This window comes from Trachemys scripta, chromosome 12, assembly GCF_013100865.1.
Source record: "Trachemys scripta elegans isolate TJP31775 chromosome 12, CAS_Tse_1.0, whole genome shotgun sequence".
NCBI lineage: Eukaryota > Metazoa > Chordata > Testudines > Emydidae > Trachemys > Trachemys scripta.
The window spans coordinates 10,443,402-10,457,218 of record NC_048309.1 but is presented as its reverse complement, the minus strand read 5'-3'; the positions used below and the strand labels follow the sequence as shown (position 1 = coordinate 10,457,218).

The window sequence follows — 13,817 nt, the reverse complement described above, 5'->3', positions numbered from 1 at the left end:
AGGAGAGTGAGGCCCTGCTGGGGGTGGGTGGGAGACTCCCGTCTCCCCTCTGACGCTCTTGCGTCAGTGTGACATCAGAAGGGAAGCGCCGCTCGTCGGCAGGGCACGCAGCGGGCCACGTGCTGCGCTGGCTCCCCTCCCCAGGCAGACGCGCCCGCCGGCGACTGTCTCGTGACATAATTGCACTCAGGACGCATGCGTGCCTAGAGGCCGGCTAACCCCGCAAGAGCCCCCCGCCCCTTCGTGGTTGTTTCTCGCGCATGCGGCTGCGCAGCCTTGGAACTGGCTCCCACTGAGTCAGAGAGAGTGTGGTTCCCTCGCCGGCCTGGCTGGGGCGGTGTGCGGGGGGAGGCGAGTGGGCCCAGCGGGGTGGGGGGGCAGACAAGTACCTTTAGCACTGCACTGAGGGGGGAGGGGGGTGCAGTGTAAGGGACTCGCTGGCCCTTTCGCTGCAGAGGCGGGCAGGTAGCACTTGTCCAGTGCGCATAGGCTGATCAGACAGCAAATGTGAAAAATCGGGACGGGGGTGGGGGGGTAATAGGAGCCTATATAAGAAAAAGACCCAAAAATCGGGACTATCCCTATAAAATCGGGACATCTGGTCACCCTAAGACTGCGCTTTGCAGCACAGCTCGCTCGCTCGCCCTCTTACACAGCCAACCCCACTGTCCTCTCACAGCAGCGTTATGTGCAAACAAGAGGCAAGGGGGGTGTTACCTACTGCAAAGTCAATGGACTCCACCCATGCTGCATAGGTAAAAGTAGCAATTACGATGCAGAAGGTTCCTTTTAAGCGGGAAGGTGGCATGTGCTCTCAGAGCTTGTAGAGAAACATCAGATTGAATAGGGGAGGGAAAACACAATTATCCAATTAAATTTATACAAAAAGCAAACAACTCTAGGTAGTATTAGCACTTGCTTTATTTCTAAAAATGAATTAACTCCTAGCCATTTAAATATTACATTCAGGACAAGCTATTTCCCACTACCTCTCTACCCTGAGCCTTAAGACCTACAACACTAGTGTTTTTTTTCTTTCCAGCGTCACAAAAAGTTCTCTACGTTAGTGTCTAATACTCCCCAGTCCTGTTAATTCTAATAAACTGAATCCTAATCGGATTTAAAAAAATCCAGCCATCTCAGAAAAGCACCAGTAGTCAATATTCCAGAGTGAGAATGTCTTTTCTTGGAAGTACGAGTTTATTGTTCAGCTGCTTTATAAACTGGTGGGAAAATCCTCCTTGAATTCTTCTTAACCCATGGATGTTTTATTATTTCTTTGAGAGAGAGCCTCAAAGAAGGAGTGCGCTTAAGTGTTTTTGAAATAAGGTCCTTCGCACCATCAGGCATCCATGTGGGAAATGTGAATTTAACCTGGAGGGAGGGAGGTGAGGAAAAAAAAAAAAGATTAGTTCCACAAGGTAACAACAGGTATGATGCAAGTACAATGAATAGTATATCACCACCTAAGAGCCTGCATCATGGACCAGGATCCCAATGCACTAGGTGCTGTACAAACAGAATGAAGGTGTTGGGGGAGATATAGTTCGATTGCAAGCTTTCTCGAGCAAAGTCTAAGTCCACGAAAGCTTATGCTCTAATAAATTTGTTAGTCTCTAAGGTGCCACAAGTACTCCTGTTCTTCTTAAGACAAACTGACACAGGAGACAGCACTGGTCAGCACAATAGACTGTGGTCTCGACAATTGCTCGGTGTCTAGTGTGTTAAGTTTTTGTAGTCTTCACAGCTACAAAAAGTACTGCTTAACGGGTAATGAGTGATGTAACAATATTACCAAAGCCAGGTAATTCCATGATAGTAAATTAGTGTCTTAAAAAAAACCTACGAAAATGCAAGCGTGTTACTGACTTGGAATGCATACAAGTCTGATAGCGTATAGTTGGGTTATGATGACAACAACTGAATTTCAATGAAAAGTAAGATTCTTTGTGTGCTCCAGAATTACACTGCAACATTTTCTATACCAGATCATTGTCAGAGCAGCCACAGAATAGATCTAGTCACAAGAACTTTATCTGATATACTTTTAACCCTGATTAATGTGCAAAATAAGATCGATGTTTCTGGCATAATACACTTCCAATTATCTGTGATACAGTGTGCACATTATAGTCACACAGTCAAGGACACTAGCTGATAGTGTTCACTGGAATAAATTGGTTGGCTGCTTAATTTTAAAGAGACGTTTTGTACTGAGCAGTGTAGAAGACAGAATTAATGAAGGAGAGTAATCTTCATTGAATAAGGCCAGTATTAGAACCAACTGCTACATTTTGTATCTGTATCCCTAGTCTTCAATATATTTATCTACATTTGTTCATCCCCCTCCACCAGGTCAATTTTGCAGATAGAAAAGATATTACAGCCTCAGTCTTGCTCCCATTCAAATCAATGGCAAAATTCCGTAGATATATGGGTACAAGACAAGGCCCCAAATCTATATCCAAGATGATCCACTGTTTCAAATTAGGTAGTTTACATCTTGTCACCACTTTTCACCCCAAACTCCGTACAAAAAAGGAGCAGCTGTCCGAAACACATCCAACACTAATTTAGATTTAACAGTTTTGCCATATGTATTGCCAGTTGAAGTGCCACAGTATGTGTTTGTGCTATTTTTAGTAACTAGGTAGCACAATTGATGAGTGCTTCAGTAAAAGGGAGTGCCTCACATTACTATTTAAGGACTCTTGTTGATTTAAGAATGAGCCCATGTGCTCTGAAGGCATTTTTATCCAACCCTGCTCAACTACAGACTTTGAAGAGGGAAATGGTGAGGGCAAGAAAAACTAACCAAGATTTTCTTGTAATAAACAAACAATGTTATTTTGACATTGTTCTGAAGATTTTAACTGGGAATGTCAGGGACCCTAATGAATACAGAGATGGTATCAAACAAGATGCCCAGTTCTCTGTAATGCACTCTGACAGTGCTTTAACCAGTCATGTTTGAGGCCAACGAAATCAAAACCCAGGCAGTGTCTGATTCTAAAGAAGAGAATTTATTGGCCTGGTTATCAGTGGTGCTGACAGTTGTGGGTTCCTAGTCTAATCTTTTATATGATTAGGTTATTTGTAGGCTTGCCAGAATTTGATTTTTATATAATTCAATAAATATCAAATGTTTAAGCTTTTTTCCATTTTTATCAATTTAAATTTTCAGTTGCAGAAAATGGGGGGGGGGGGAGAAAAATCAGACAATTATTTAATGACAGATGGCGAGATTCAAAAAGTTAAAGCGTTATAACCATTAAAACACAAGTTGTCAACATCAGTCAAAATATACAAAGTAAATATCCTTAAAGCACAAAGTTCTCAAGCAGCATTTTTCGTACTTTGCCTATCTGTAAACTTTGATCATCATCAATTAAGCTATTATTTCATTAGTTTGTGCGTACCATGAAATCATCTTTCCCTGATTTTAAAAAAAAAAAAAAAAAAATCCTTCCGAGCCTAATTATTTGTTTGCCTGTGGGAGGTGGTTTTCTTTGCTCTCAAACCAAGTAACCTCTTCCATGGATTTAGGAAAGCTTACCTCTGCAATTCTTTTGTATGTTTCATTGCGGGTGGGTGCTTCAAATGGCGCATACCCCACAAGACACTCAAAACATAGAACACCAACACACCAGACATCAACATTTTCATCATGGGTTCTCCCATCAATCATTTCTGGGGCAAGGTAATCTGTTGTGCCACAAAATGTTGTCCTCCTGTTTAAAAAAATAAATCACCAGTCATTTTGTTGCATTCAAATAAGGTAGAGTAAATTTATCAATAACTGATTTACTACGGACATCCACACCCAATTTAGAATTTTAGGGGCCAGATTTGGACCCACTAGAATCAGAGCTGTTTTGAAGATCTTGCCCTAGGTAGGATGTCAGCTTTGTGGCCTAGGTGTGGGGAAAGTAGATTAGCTTCTGTCTCAATCCTAGGAAGTGCTTTACTTACCCAGCAATTAACCTTCTGACCAATTAAGGCCCAAACTTTCAAAATTGTGTATGCAAGCTGGGTGGCTCCATGCATACAATTTCTTAAGTTTCAGTCTAAAGGAGTAGTTTTGATTAGGGACTAGACATAACTCCTGAAGCCAGAGATCTAGATTAGGTCAAACAGAAGCTACATGAGGGGTTGGGCTACAGAGTCAAAAACATTCTCTTAGTGCTTTATGAAAGACAAGAGGCACTTATATGGCTCCATGACAGTAATATTACAGACTATAGTCTGTGTCGCAAGAATCTTTGGAAAAAATAAAGATTCTAATATCTAAGAAAAGCCATATGCACTGTTTTGCTTTCTTTCCTCAAAGTGCCAGTCAAGGTGTAGAGATAGCCAGCCTTGAAGGAGAGCTTCTCTCAGCTGTTGGTCCTGGGGCTGCTGACAAACCTCCCTGCTCATGCTGTCTCAAGGACCATGTAGTGGAAGCAAAGCAGGGCACAAGGACTATACTTTTCATGCCTTTGTAGAGGCCAGGAGGATTCATTTCAGTGCTCAAGGGACCACACAACCTTGAACCAATCCTGCTCCTCCTTGCTCACCATCAGTGGTGTCACAATCCAATGATTGTCCACAGTTCATTTCTTTGGAGACAATTATGTGGCATCAGTGAATCAAGATGAGAGGATTAGGATATTAGACAGATTTTTACCCAAATGTTGTCAGTGGAGGAGCTGTAAATACAGGATAGTCGAATAGAGACTGAGTCCATATAGTAGTGGTCTTACAACTGAAAAGAGGAGTCAGACTCACCTGAGTGATGGAGCATGCACGGACCAGCCAAAGTCTGCTAACTTCAGTTCCCCTTTAAGTCCTAGCAGGAGGTTTTCAGGCTTGATATCTCGGTGGATCACTTTCTGAGCATGGCAGTATATCAGAGCATCAGATATTTCTTCTACATACTGCAGAATGTGCCACACCCAAGAGAATGATACAGTCAAACACAGTTTATGTAGTGGTTTTCTATAGGAAATATGATTTAGCCATTTAGTAAGTTGAATACAAACCTTGTTGTGGCTCAGCAGTGAGTGATTTGGTTTGATATTTACCATGTTTGTTTTGACATTGCTTGTAAGAGTTGCGTAGAAAGCTAATGGTAGTACTATATAAAACCAGGGATGGATGTACTGAACCTTTGAAGATTAGAAAGGAGCCTTGCCACATCTTGGCAATTCCTGGCTCTATCCAGGAACTGGAACGTTGGGAGTCACGCGAGACACTTTGTGAGCAAGATATTTCCAACTAGTTTTACTTAGGCAAGATGATTTGTTCTGCATACAAACCCAGAGTGTATGCCTACAGTGCATACATTATAGTAGTTCCAAGATGAGATTCCATTCCCCTTCACAAAACATAAGCAGCATCAACGCTTTACTCACCGTGGCAGTTCTAGTCTCCTCAAAATGCTCATGTTTTTGCAACTCTTTGTACAGCTCCCCTCCTGGAGCATATTCCAACATCAGGTAGATCCGTGTTCTGTCGTGAAAGTAGTTATAAAATCTCAAAATATTTGGATGCCTAAAAAAGCCAGAAAGGACACATTTGGTAGCTGAAAATCAAACAAGTATCACAACACTGAAGCCAGATGTTAAGCTAGTTTCTTGATTCCCGCCACCACATTCCTATTCAGTTGGATCAGGAGTGTTATGAAAGCTTGCACATGTGGGAAAATAATAATCCCATAGTTTAGTTGGTCTAGTGATTAATTAAATGGATCAGGTACGTAAAAAACAGACGATACATTAACGTCAGTTGTCCTATTGTCCTTCTGTTAGTAATTAGCATTGGCTGCTGATTTAACAGGAGTAGAAGCCATGCTGTAGAAATGGTGCTTGTTATTTCAGAGGTCTGGGGGGAAGAAGGCTAGAAAATTCCCCCCAGGGTTAGTGTGATGGATTTGGAGCGGCTATGTGACAATTTATGAATGCTGTATGTGACCTGGCTTTTGGCATGTTTACTGCACTGAGTTTATTTGATAATAGGATTGTCAGAAAATGCAGGAAGCCAGGACAATTGCCCAGAGAAGAGACTTTCAGCAAGCACCCAGGAATATGGACCTTAATGTTACTACCCCACTCTTCTTGAGCTATCTGAACTGGTTTAACTAGGCTCAGAAAACACAGGAGAACAATAAAACTTGGGGCTGGATAAAGAGTCACTCAAGAGAGGGAGGGTGAAGCCAGACTCCAGAAGTTGAGTGTCTGGGTAGGTCTCTGCTAAGGGACAGCAAGCCTTTAAGGCAAGACAGATATGTAGGTAGCCCTTTTATTGCTTTAACAAACCTTTGTCTTATGCTTTGTTCATGCTCTTAAGATTAAATTCTTTCCACTAGTCACAAGCTCCCAAAAGGGAAGAACCACAGGTACCCAAACCTACTTGGACCTGTTGGGGTGAGCACAGACAATACACAGGGTATTGTCCCCTAGGAGTTGGTGGGAGAAGGGCACAAGGCCTAACACCTGACGGGGTGCACTCAGCTCAGAGGCACAGTTAGCCTTGTAACTGCGACAGTCAGGAATTAGGTTAGTCAGAAGCATGCTGAGATTGGCACAACTGAACCACATTAGAAATCAAGACAACAAGCTCAGCATCTCAGCTTTCCCAATGAGATCCTCTTTAGTTCACAACTGAACCGTGATCAAAATTAGGACCCTCAAGATTCTAGCCTTAAGTAGACAACTGAAAAAGGCAAAGGAACAATTTCTTGAAGGCATGGGTGGAGAGTGAGGCCCACCAGCAGCACACCATTTTGTTTGCTGTATATTTCTTAGAGGATAGCAATTAGTTTGTAGGGATAGATCTCAGAGATTTTCCTCACCCATATGACAAACTAATGAGCAGGACTACCTTCTTTCCCACCTCTCAAGTTCACCAATTCAGGTTAATTTGTTTTTGAAGTAAGGTAATCACGTTTTCCACTTCTCTGTATCACCAAAAAGGCAACCCAGAAGACTGGCGCCAGTTTGTTGAGCTTGCCACTAGGGTGGTCTAGAATGAACTACAGTCTGGCTTTTGCTAAAGTGGAGGGTGCCAAGACTAAGTCAGCCAGGGATACCAGCATTCCTCAGGCTGTAAGTCCCACTCCATGGTTTTTATTTAATTTCAGCACAGGTTCTTACCTGAGATGACTCAGAATTTCTATTTCTCTTCGGAGCTGGTGCTCCAATTGTGATTTCTCCAGGGCAGACTTGAAGATGACTTTTAGGGCTAGGATGAAGTGGGTATTTTGTTCACGAGCCAAATAAACGGTTCCAAATCTACCTTTCCCAAGTGGTCGCCCAATTTCAAAGTCATCAATGCCCCACATTTTCCTGCATGCAGTACAAGAGTCAGTATTAAAGTTATAACATTAGTAATTCCCAGTAAATGGAGAACTATCCGTCAAATTCAATCTTAGTGTAAAACAGATGTCACTGCACCTGCTTAGCCCTATCATGAAGGTGTCAGTATATTTCAACATGCTTAAGTTTCCTATTGACTACATTTAGATATTCAATAGAATATAAGTGAATGGGTAGACAAAGTTACTGATGACAGTCAACACAGCCTAAAACAGAGCCTTTCCCCAGTGTAAGCCCTCCATGCTAAAACAGTCCTACTATTTTAGCAAAGTAAAGGTGTATAAATAAAGTCTTGGTAGACTCAATTCTAATCACCAACTTACTTGAAAAAAATAGGGCTCAGGTTATCAAGGTCATACATGCACCTGTATGTTCAGTTGTGCTTAATTTGTATATGCAAATGGAGAGTTGGATACTTGACTGCCCATTCATGCTCACATCTGCCATGATTTCACATATACGTCTCTGCACTTTTGCATGTGCACATTTCTGAAAAATCTAGGCCTTAGATACTAGTCTCTACAATGTAAGATATAGAGAGTTCTAAATATCTTAGGGGAAAGGCCCTTTAAATATCTGTATCTTTTAAAACCAACTTGGGAAATCGGCAAGACAATTCTTACACAGAAAAAAGCTAGTAGTTTTGTAGTATCTAGAGGTTTGGGATGATCTGGAGACTTATACAGCAAACAATATTAATGCTCCAGAAACAGCATATTGAGATATTTTCTGAATAGTTACCTGGGCAGCTGAGAAACAGAGGTACGTTTGGTGTCCATTTTTGAACCATCTTCCTCGTCTGTAAAACAAATGCATCAGCTTTAGAACAGAAATTGTGTCTTTTTATGCTGTAGCTTGTAGAGTGGATCTGAGAGCTTTTGGATGGATGAATGGGGGAAGGAAGTCTTCACTGAATAGGAATTCTACAGTGAAAACAGACAGCCCTAGGAGTGTTTGGACATAGCGTTAGACATCATGTCACCCATTAATTGTGGTGGCAATAAAGTACAATTTAAAACAGTAGGATGAAGATGGAAGAGGTGGGAGAGTAATGACCAGAGCCCAGAGGAAAAACAGTGATCACTATCTCATGATGGAAGGGGACTGAAGAAGCTGGCATGCCCAGGCAACTCTTGCATCCTTGAATAGGAAGATGATCACTGAAACTACCAGCATGTTTAACGTAAGAGTCAAGGGGGAATATCAGACGGTCCTTAAAGGAAAATTGCACCTAATTTTATTAATCAGTCTAAAGGTGTGTGGAGTACAATAAGCATCAAATATCTCTGGGCCAATTTCTGCCCCTTGGTACATGGAGCTCCAGCCGACTAGGAATAAACACACCATTAAAAAAAAAAGTTTCAAAGGCTCATTTGTATCTTTGTAGAAGGTCCTATGTCTTTTGTACCATTAAATACGGAGAGTTCTTTTTAAGGCTGAACTGCCCTTTATGTATTGCTGACATTTGTATTGTTTCTGCATTTCTTTATCAAATAAGAGACCATGAACTGGGAAGCAACACTTCTTTGCTCAGGAACCCACTGAAACTGAGTTATTGAAAGGGTGGAGCAGCTTATCCTTGCCCGCTTTGTCGGAGCTCAGCTAGGTTACTTTTGACCAGGTGAAAAAGCACCCTTATTTCAGTTACTTCTGCTGTTGTCACCTAGCTTACATGTTTTTTTAAGCAATGAAAGTATTTCACAAGCTTCTTGGTGCACATAAACTCCTTAACAGTGAAAGTTATAGGACTAGTGCCTACATTTGAAGCTTTCAGAGCCAGTCAAGTCTCAACCAGATTTTTAAGGGAAGTAGAGAATCCTGTTTCACCCTCACACCACCAAAGAAGTCACTGGCCAAATAACTGCTGGATTACTCCTTGACCAATTTCAGCTCCACTACCTTGACTCTATATTTTTTGAAGTTATGGTTGAGACTTTAAGCAGTTCTTTGGCAAGTGGGTGACCCCTTCAGGATGTCTGGGAACTGGAAAATTCCCAACTCCACATAACCTGTGGGATGGGTCCAGCTATGGTTTGAGTAAGTAACATACCCTTTGACTCTGATCCTGCTTTGGCTTTGCTTATGATATTCTTGATTGTTGGAGAAGATGGCCCCTTGCAGGAAAACACTGAAATGCAGGAACTACTCAAATATTTTCTCATGTTCTTCTGGTCCACATCTGAGCTGCTTACAGTCATTGGCTTTGGAGACAACTTCAACAGTGAAAATCCAAGAGATAAGATTAGATTAAAAATTCTTTGGGACAGGGACTATCTTTTTCTTCTGTGTCTGTATAATCCACTGCTATTGTCACCTGGCTGTTCTCCATTGCCCCTCTGATTTAAATGCCTGCCACAGCCCAACCCCCCCCCCCCCAACATCTCACTTTCAGGAAGTTTCCTATTAGCATGGATATAAGGGGGTAAGAGGATGAAACTAGAATTCTTTGGCCTCCATGCTGTTCTCAGAAGTGGTTACTGATTTTGGGTGCCTAATTTTAGAACAGCCCCAATTTTTCAGCACTCTCCCTATGAAAATCAGGCCCTTTTAAGGTGTCCCAAGCTGGGTACCTATAATCACATTGAAATCTTAGGCTATCCTTTGCAAGCTGCTATGTTCCTTCATTAGTCACCATGAGCATGTAGCAATTTTACCCAATCACTTACACCTGGTAAGATAGTTAGACCAGATCTCATTTAATCAGACACACGCATTTCACAAGAGCTGAGGCTTTAACAAGAAAATAGGCACACCAGTCACACATAAACCTGCTCTAACAAGTACTTTATAGATATCAAACAGACCAAAGCTTGGCCAGAAACTAAGCTGCACTTCTGTAGTTTTAGATAGACATGTTATTATTTAAGAACATTTTGTAAGAGATTGCCCAGAGGCATTAAAACCTTCTAAATTAGCATTTTAGGATTCATTAACATATGTATTGAGTACTAAGTTTTATTTCTAATACAATAGCAAAATATACCTATATTAAAACATGGATGTCCACAATTAAGGGGTTTTGTGTGTTCCAGGACCCCTGATAACTTTCTAATGAAACCAACTAAAATAAAATAAATAGACCAGATTGGCAGCACTCCACTGGCTCAGGGCACTACGATAAGGCTGTAGATCTAGAGATATGCCTGAATCTCAGTTCTGACCTTCAGTAGATTCTACTCTCTCTCCCCTCACCAGCTAACATTGGAAACACAAATTAGTTCTAAAAGCTCCCTTTATATAGAAGGCCAGGGTCATATGACCTTAGGCCTTAAAGTCAGACTCCCCACATCTGATTTCTAAATTGTGAAACTGAGGCACAGAGGCTTGCCCAGAGTCACACAGTAAGTCAATCATAGAGCCAGAAAAAGGATCCAAATCTTGTTCCAGGCCTGTGCCTAATGTTAATATAATATAATTAGATTTAGAAATGGGCCAAGGAATGAACAGCGCTTTAGGGAAGATTGCTTTGATTCATTACAGAGGAATAAATTACAGATCTTTACACACATGCTTTGAATCAACACACAACTTAATGCACTATATAACCCTAAATAAAGGCAGAGAAATTCCTTTTCTGATGAATGAATTAATATTTTGCAAAGTGTTTGGGAATCAGTGTGACAGGTTAAAAGCTATTGTATTACTCATTATTATTATTAGCAATGGACCAAACCCCTGAATCTCAGCATCTCCAACAGTGGGGTAGGGTTGGAATCTGAACCCAGAACTAGTTCTCAGTTTTGAGGCCAGCCCTGAGTTCTACAGTCTCAAATCCCAATTCTAAACTTTAAGGAATCAGAATCCAATCCTGGATTTGAATGTCACAGTTCATCCCTCACTCTAGGACAGGCAAACCCATGACATCAAAACTGAAAATCCCAGTATATGTTGATTCCTGTGCACATTTCTAATCACAATTATATTTATATATCAATGTTAGGCAGCAACTGCCTGGGAGTGAGGAGACCTTGGGGCTGTTCCTGTCTCTGATACTGATTCATGGTGCAACTTTTGTCAACTAATTTTCTTTCTTTGTGCCTCAGTTTTTCTACCTGCAAAATGGGGATAATGATTCTTACCTATCTTTGCAAAATGCTTTGAGATCTACAGGTGAAATAAGTGTTATGATTATAATTACATTTAGTGGTTTCTTCAAGTGGTCATAACTGGGAAATATGACAAACCGGAATTACCTGGGGAAAGACACCTCTCCAGGGGCCAGTTATAGACTACCTTGTATACATGTTAAGGCCATGGCCCTGCAAACACTTGTGCACACACTTGAATAGTCCAGTTGAAATCAATGAAACTGCTCCTAAGCATAAAATGAAGAATGTGCTTAAGTTTTTGCAGGGCCAGGATCTAAGTGCTGTAATTTTATATAATATATTTTTTAAAATATTATTTTTCAGTCCTGGGCAAATTAATTGCAGTATTAACAATCTTCATGATTTTATCACCAACCTTGTGATATTTAATATTTTTTTCTGAAAGCTCCAACTTCTGGAGATGTTATTTCATGAGAAGCTCAGGGATGGGCTTTGTTTTGTTTAAGCAAGTTTCTGTTCTTCACAGTTGCAGAGAAAGGCCAGAAAACATAACCCAAATGCACTCTAAAGCTCAGAAATCAAAAGAATGTCACATTTATCATTTGTTAAAAATCCCATGATTTCTAAGACTATCTCATGATTCTTCTGGCCCTAATTCATGATTTTTGCCTGCCTGGGTTAGCAGTACAGAAATTGCTCCACATAACATACTAAATATTAGCAAAATAGTTTTTAAAAATGCATTCGAAGAACAACATTTGGAAGGCTACCATGAACTGAAAACACCAAAACAATATTTCCTTTCAACTTGAAATGGCTTACACCTGGGCGACAAAGCCCATCTTTTCATAAGGACGTTAAGTAGGGTGTGGGGTGAGATGGAGATATGTATGGGCAGTCCTTTGTTTATGTGAGCTCATTTTTAATTTATGGAATAGGTGCCCAGAGCGCTGGATGGGCAATTGTAGTTGTATTTGGTACATATAAATCAATACAGATACCAATCCATTGCTATGTAATCAAGCCATCTATTTCCAGCATTGTTGAGCACCTATCCTCATAGCATTTAAGCACCTATATGGAGCCTGCAGACTGTTGGAAGCTAAATCTTTCCTATCAAATATAAGCTTCTAACAAGTGAGAACATTAAAAGTAAGTTTAATAAGAGAGTCTATATTAGGGTCCTTGCTCTTGATTGCACATTACCTTTATGAGCAGCAGAGTTAATACTGAGTGAAAATCATCACAGTTGCAAGGAATCTTCTCAGCTCTTCAGCTGAGCTGGAATGTTGCATGGAAAATACTTCACTTCTTCAAACCAATGGTGCTGGCCCTGACACTGAGTACTGCTGTTCTTTGTATTTGCATTCTGTGTTGAGGGAGCCTGAATGCCAAGCCAAAACATTCTGTGGAGGAGAGAGGCTCCCTAGACAAGAGGATTGCAGAGGGCTGGATCTTCTTCAGCTTGTAGCACAGTATTGTTTTCTGAAACAATGCACTGTGTCCTGGTTCATGGGCCATATTTACTCAGAGGAACATAGTCAACTACAGGGTCACTCATGTAATTCATAAAGCTTTGTTCTCTATTTTGGGATAGGGTCACCAAGCAAACAGCCTGTCTCACTGCAGAATTGTATTTTTCATTCGTGACAGGGGAGGGTTTCCTGAAGAGTTGTCCTCTGTCTCCACCTGGCATGAAGCAGTTGGCACTAGAGTTCCAGCACTCAGCAGTGCGTTTTGTTATTTGCTTTTCACAAATGGGAGAGCTACTAGAAAGGTACTGGAAACGGGACAGAGTACAGGAGTTAGGTAGCAGACATATATTAAATGGATATTGATCAACTGAGTGATAGATGCCTTCCATGTTAGAAGCAACAGAGAGTCCTGTGGCACCTTTAAGGCTAACAGATGTATTGGAGCATAATCTTTCTCCGTCTGACGAAGTGGGTATTCACCCACGAAAGCTTACGCTCCAATACATCTGTTAGTCTTAAAGGTGCCACAGGACTCTCTCTTGCTTTTTACAGATCCAGACTAACATGGCTACCTCTCTGAAACTTGACTTCCATGTCAGGTATCTGTGGTGCTACAAATGTTGGATTCTGAACAGATATATAGATATACATTTCATTAAAAACTATACTAAAATAATGTTATTTAGGTTTCAATGTCAAGAATTCAAAAGTTAGGAAATGCCAGAGTTAGTATTGCCTCTGTCTCTTGATTGTGTCCATCCTGTGCACTGAATGAGGCAGGAGTCCCATGGGGAAAAAAACAGTATATGATCATGTCATTGACAACAGCATCATAATGTAAATGCATAGCAGGGCCGAACAAAGGTTATACACAGGTGTTAAGGCTTAATTTAGTTTCTGAAGCACACTACAATTAAAACGTGCTATAGAACGTA

General features: G+C 41.0%; 1 protein-coding gene across 2 annotated transcripts; it reads right to left on the bottom strand.

The window, feature by feature from the left end:
• Nucleotides 1-903: 903 nt before the first annotated feature.
• Nucleotides 904-12,807, bottom strand: LOC117885862 (aurora kinase C-like). Of its 2 annotated transcripts, XM_034787383.1 has the most exons (9): nucleotides 12,614-12,807; nucleotides 11,823-11,971; nucleotides 9,409-9,571; nucleotides 8,100-8,157; nucleotides 7,137-7,328; nucleotides 5,397-5,535; nucleotides 4,771-4,919; nucleotides 3,557-3,731; nucleotides 904-1,374 (listed from the first exon to the last, which is right to left on the bottom strand). In XM_034787383.1, exons 3-9 carry the CDS (start codon nucleotides 9,554-9,556, stop codon nucleotides 1,201-1,203), a joined length of 1,035 nt encoding a protein of 344 aa, XP_034643274.1. In that variant the 5' UTR covers nucleotides 9,557-9,571; nucleotides 11,823-11,971; nucleotides 12,614-12,807; the 3' UTR covers nucleotides 904-1,200. The 2 variants fall into 2 exon arrangements, with proteins under 2 accessions (XP_034643274.1, XP_034643273.1); XM_034787382.1 differs by lacking the exon at nucleotides 11,823-11,971.
• Between the last annotated feature and the right edge of the window lie 1,010 nt (nucleotides 12,808-13,817).

Excerpts from the sequence above, each read along its gene's own strand:
- LOC117885862 (XM_034787383.1), bottom strand. The coding sequence starts at position 9,556 with ATGACTGTAAGCAGCTCAGATGTGGACCAGAAGAACATGAGAAAATAT. Across the intron at positions 8,158-9,408 it reads AGCAGGATCAGAGTCAAAGG|ACGAGGAAGATGGTTCAAAA; the intron begins GTATGTTACTTA and ends TTTGTTTTACAG. Across the intron at positions 3,732-4,770 it reads GTGCATGCTCCATCACTCAG|GAGGACAACATTTTGTGGCA; the intron begins GTGAGTCTGACT and ends TTTTTTAAACAG.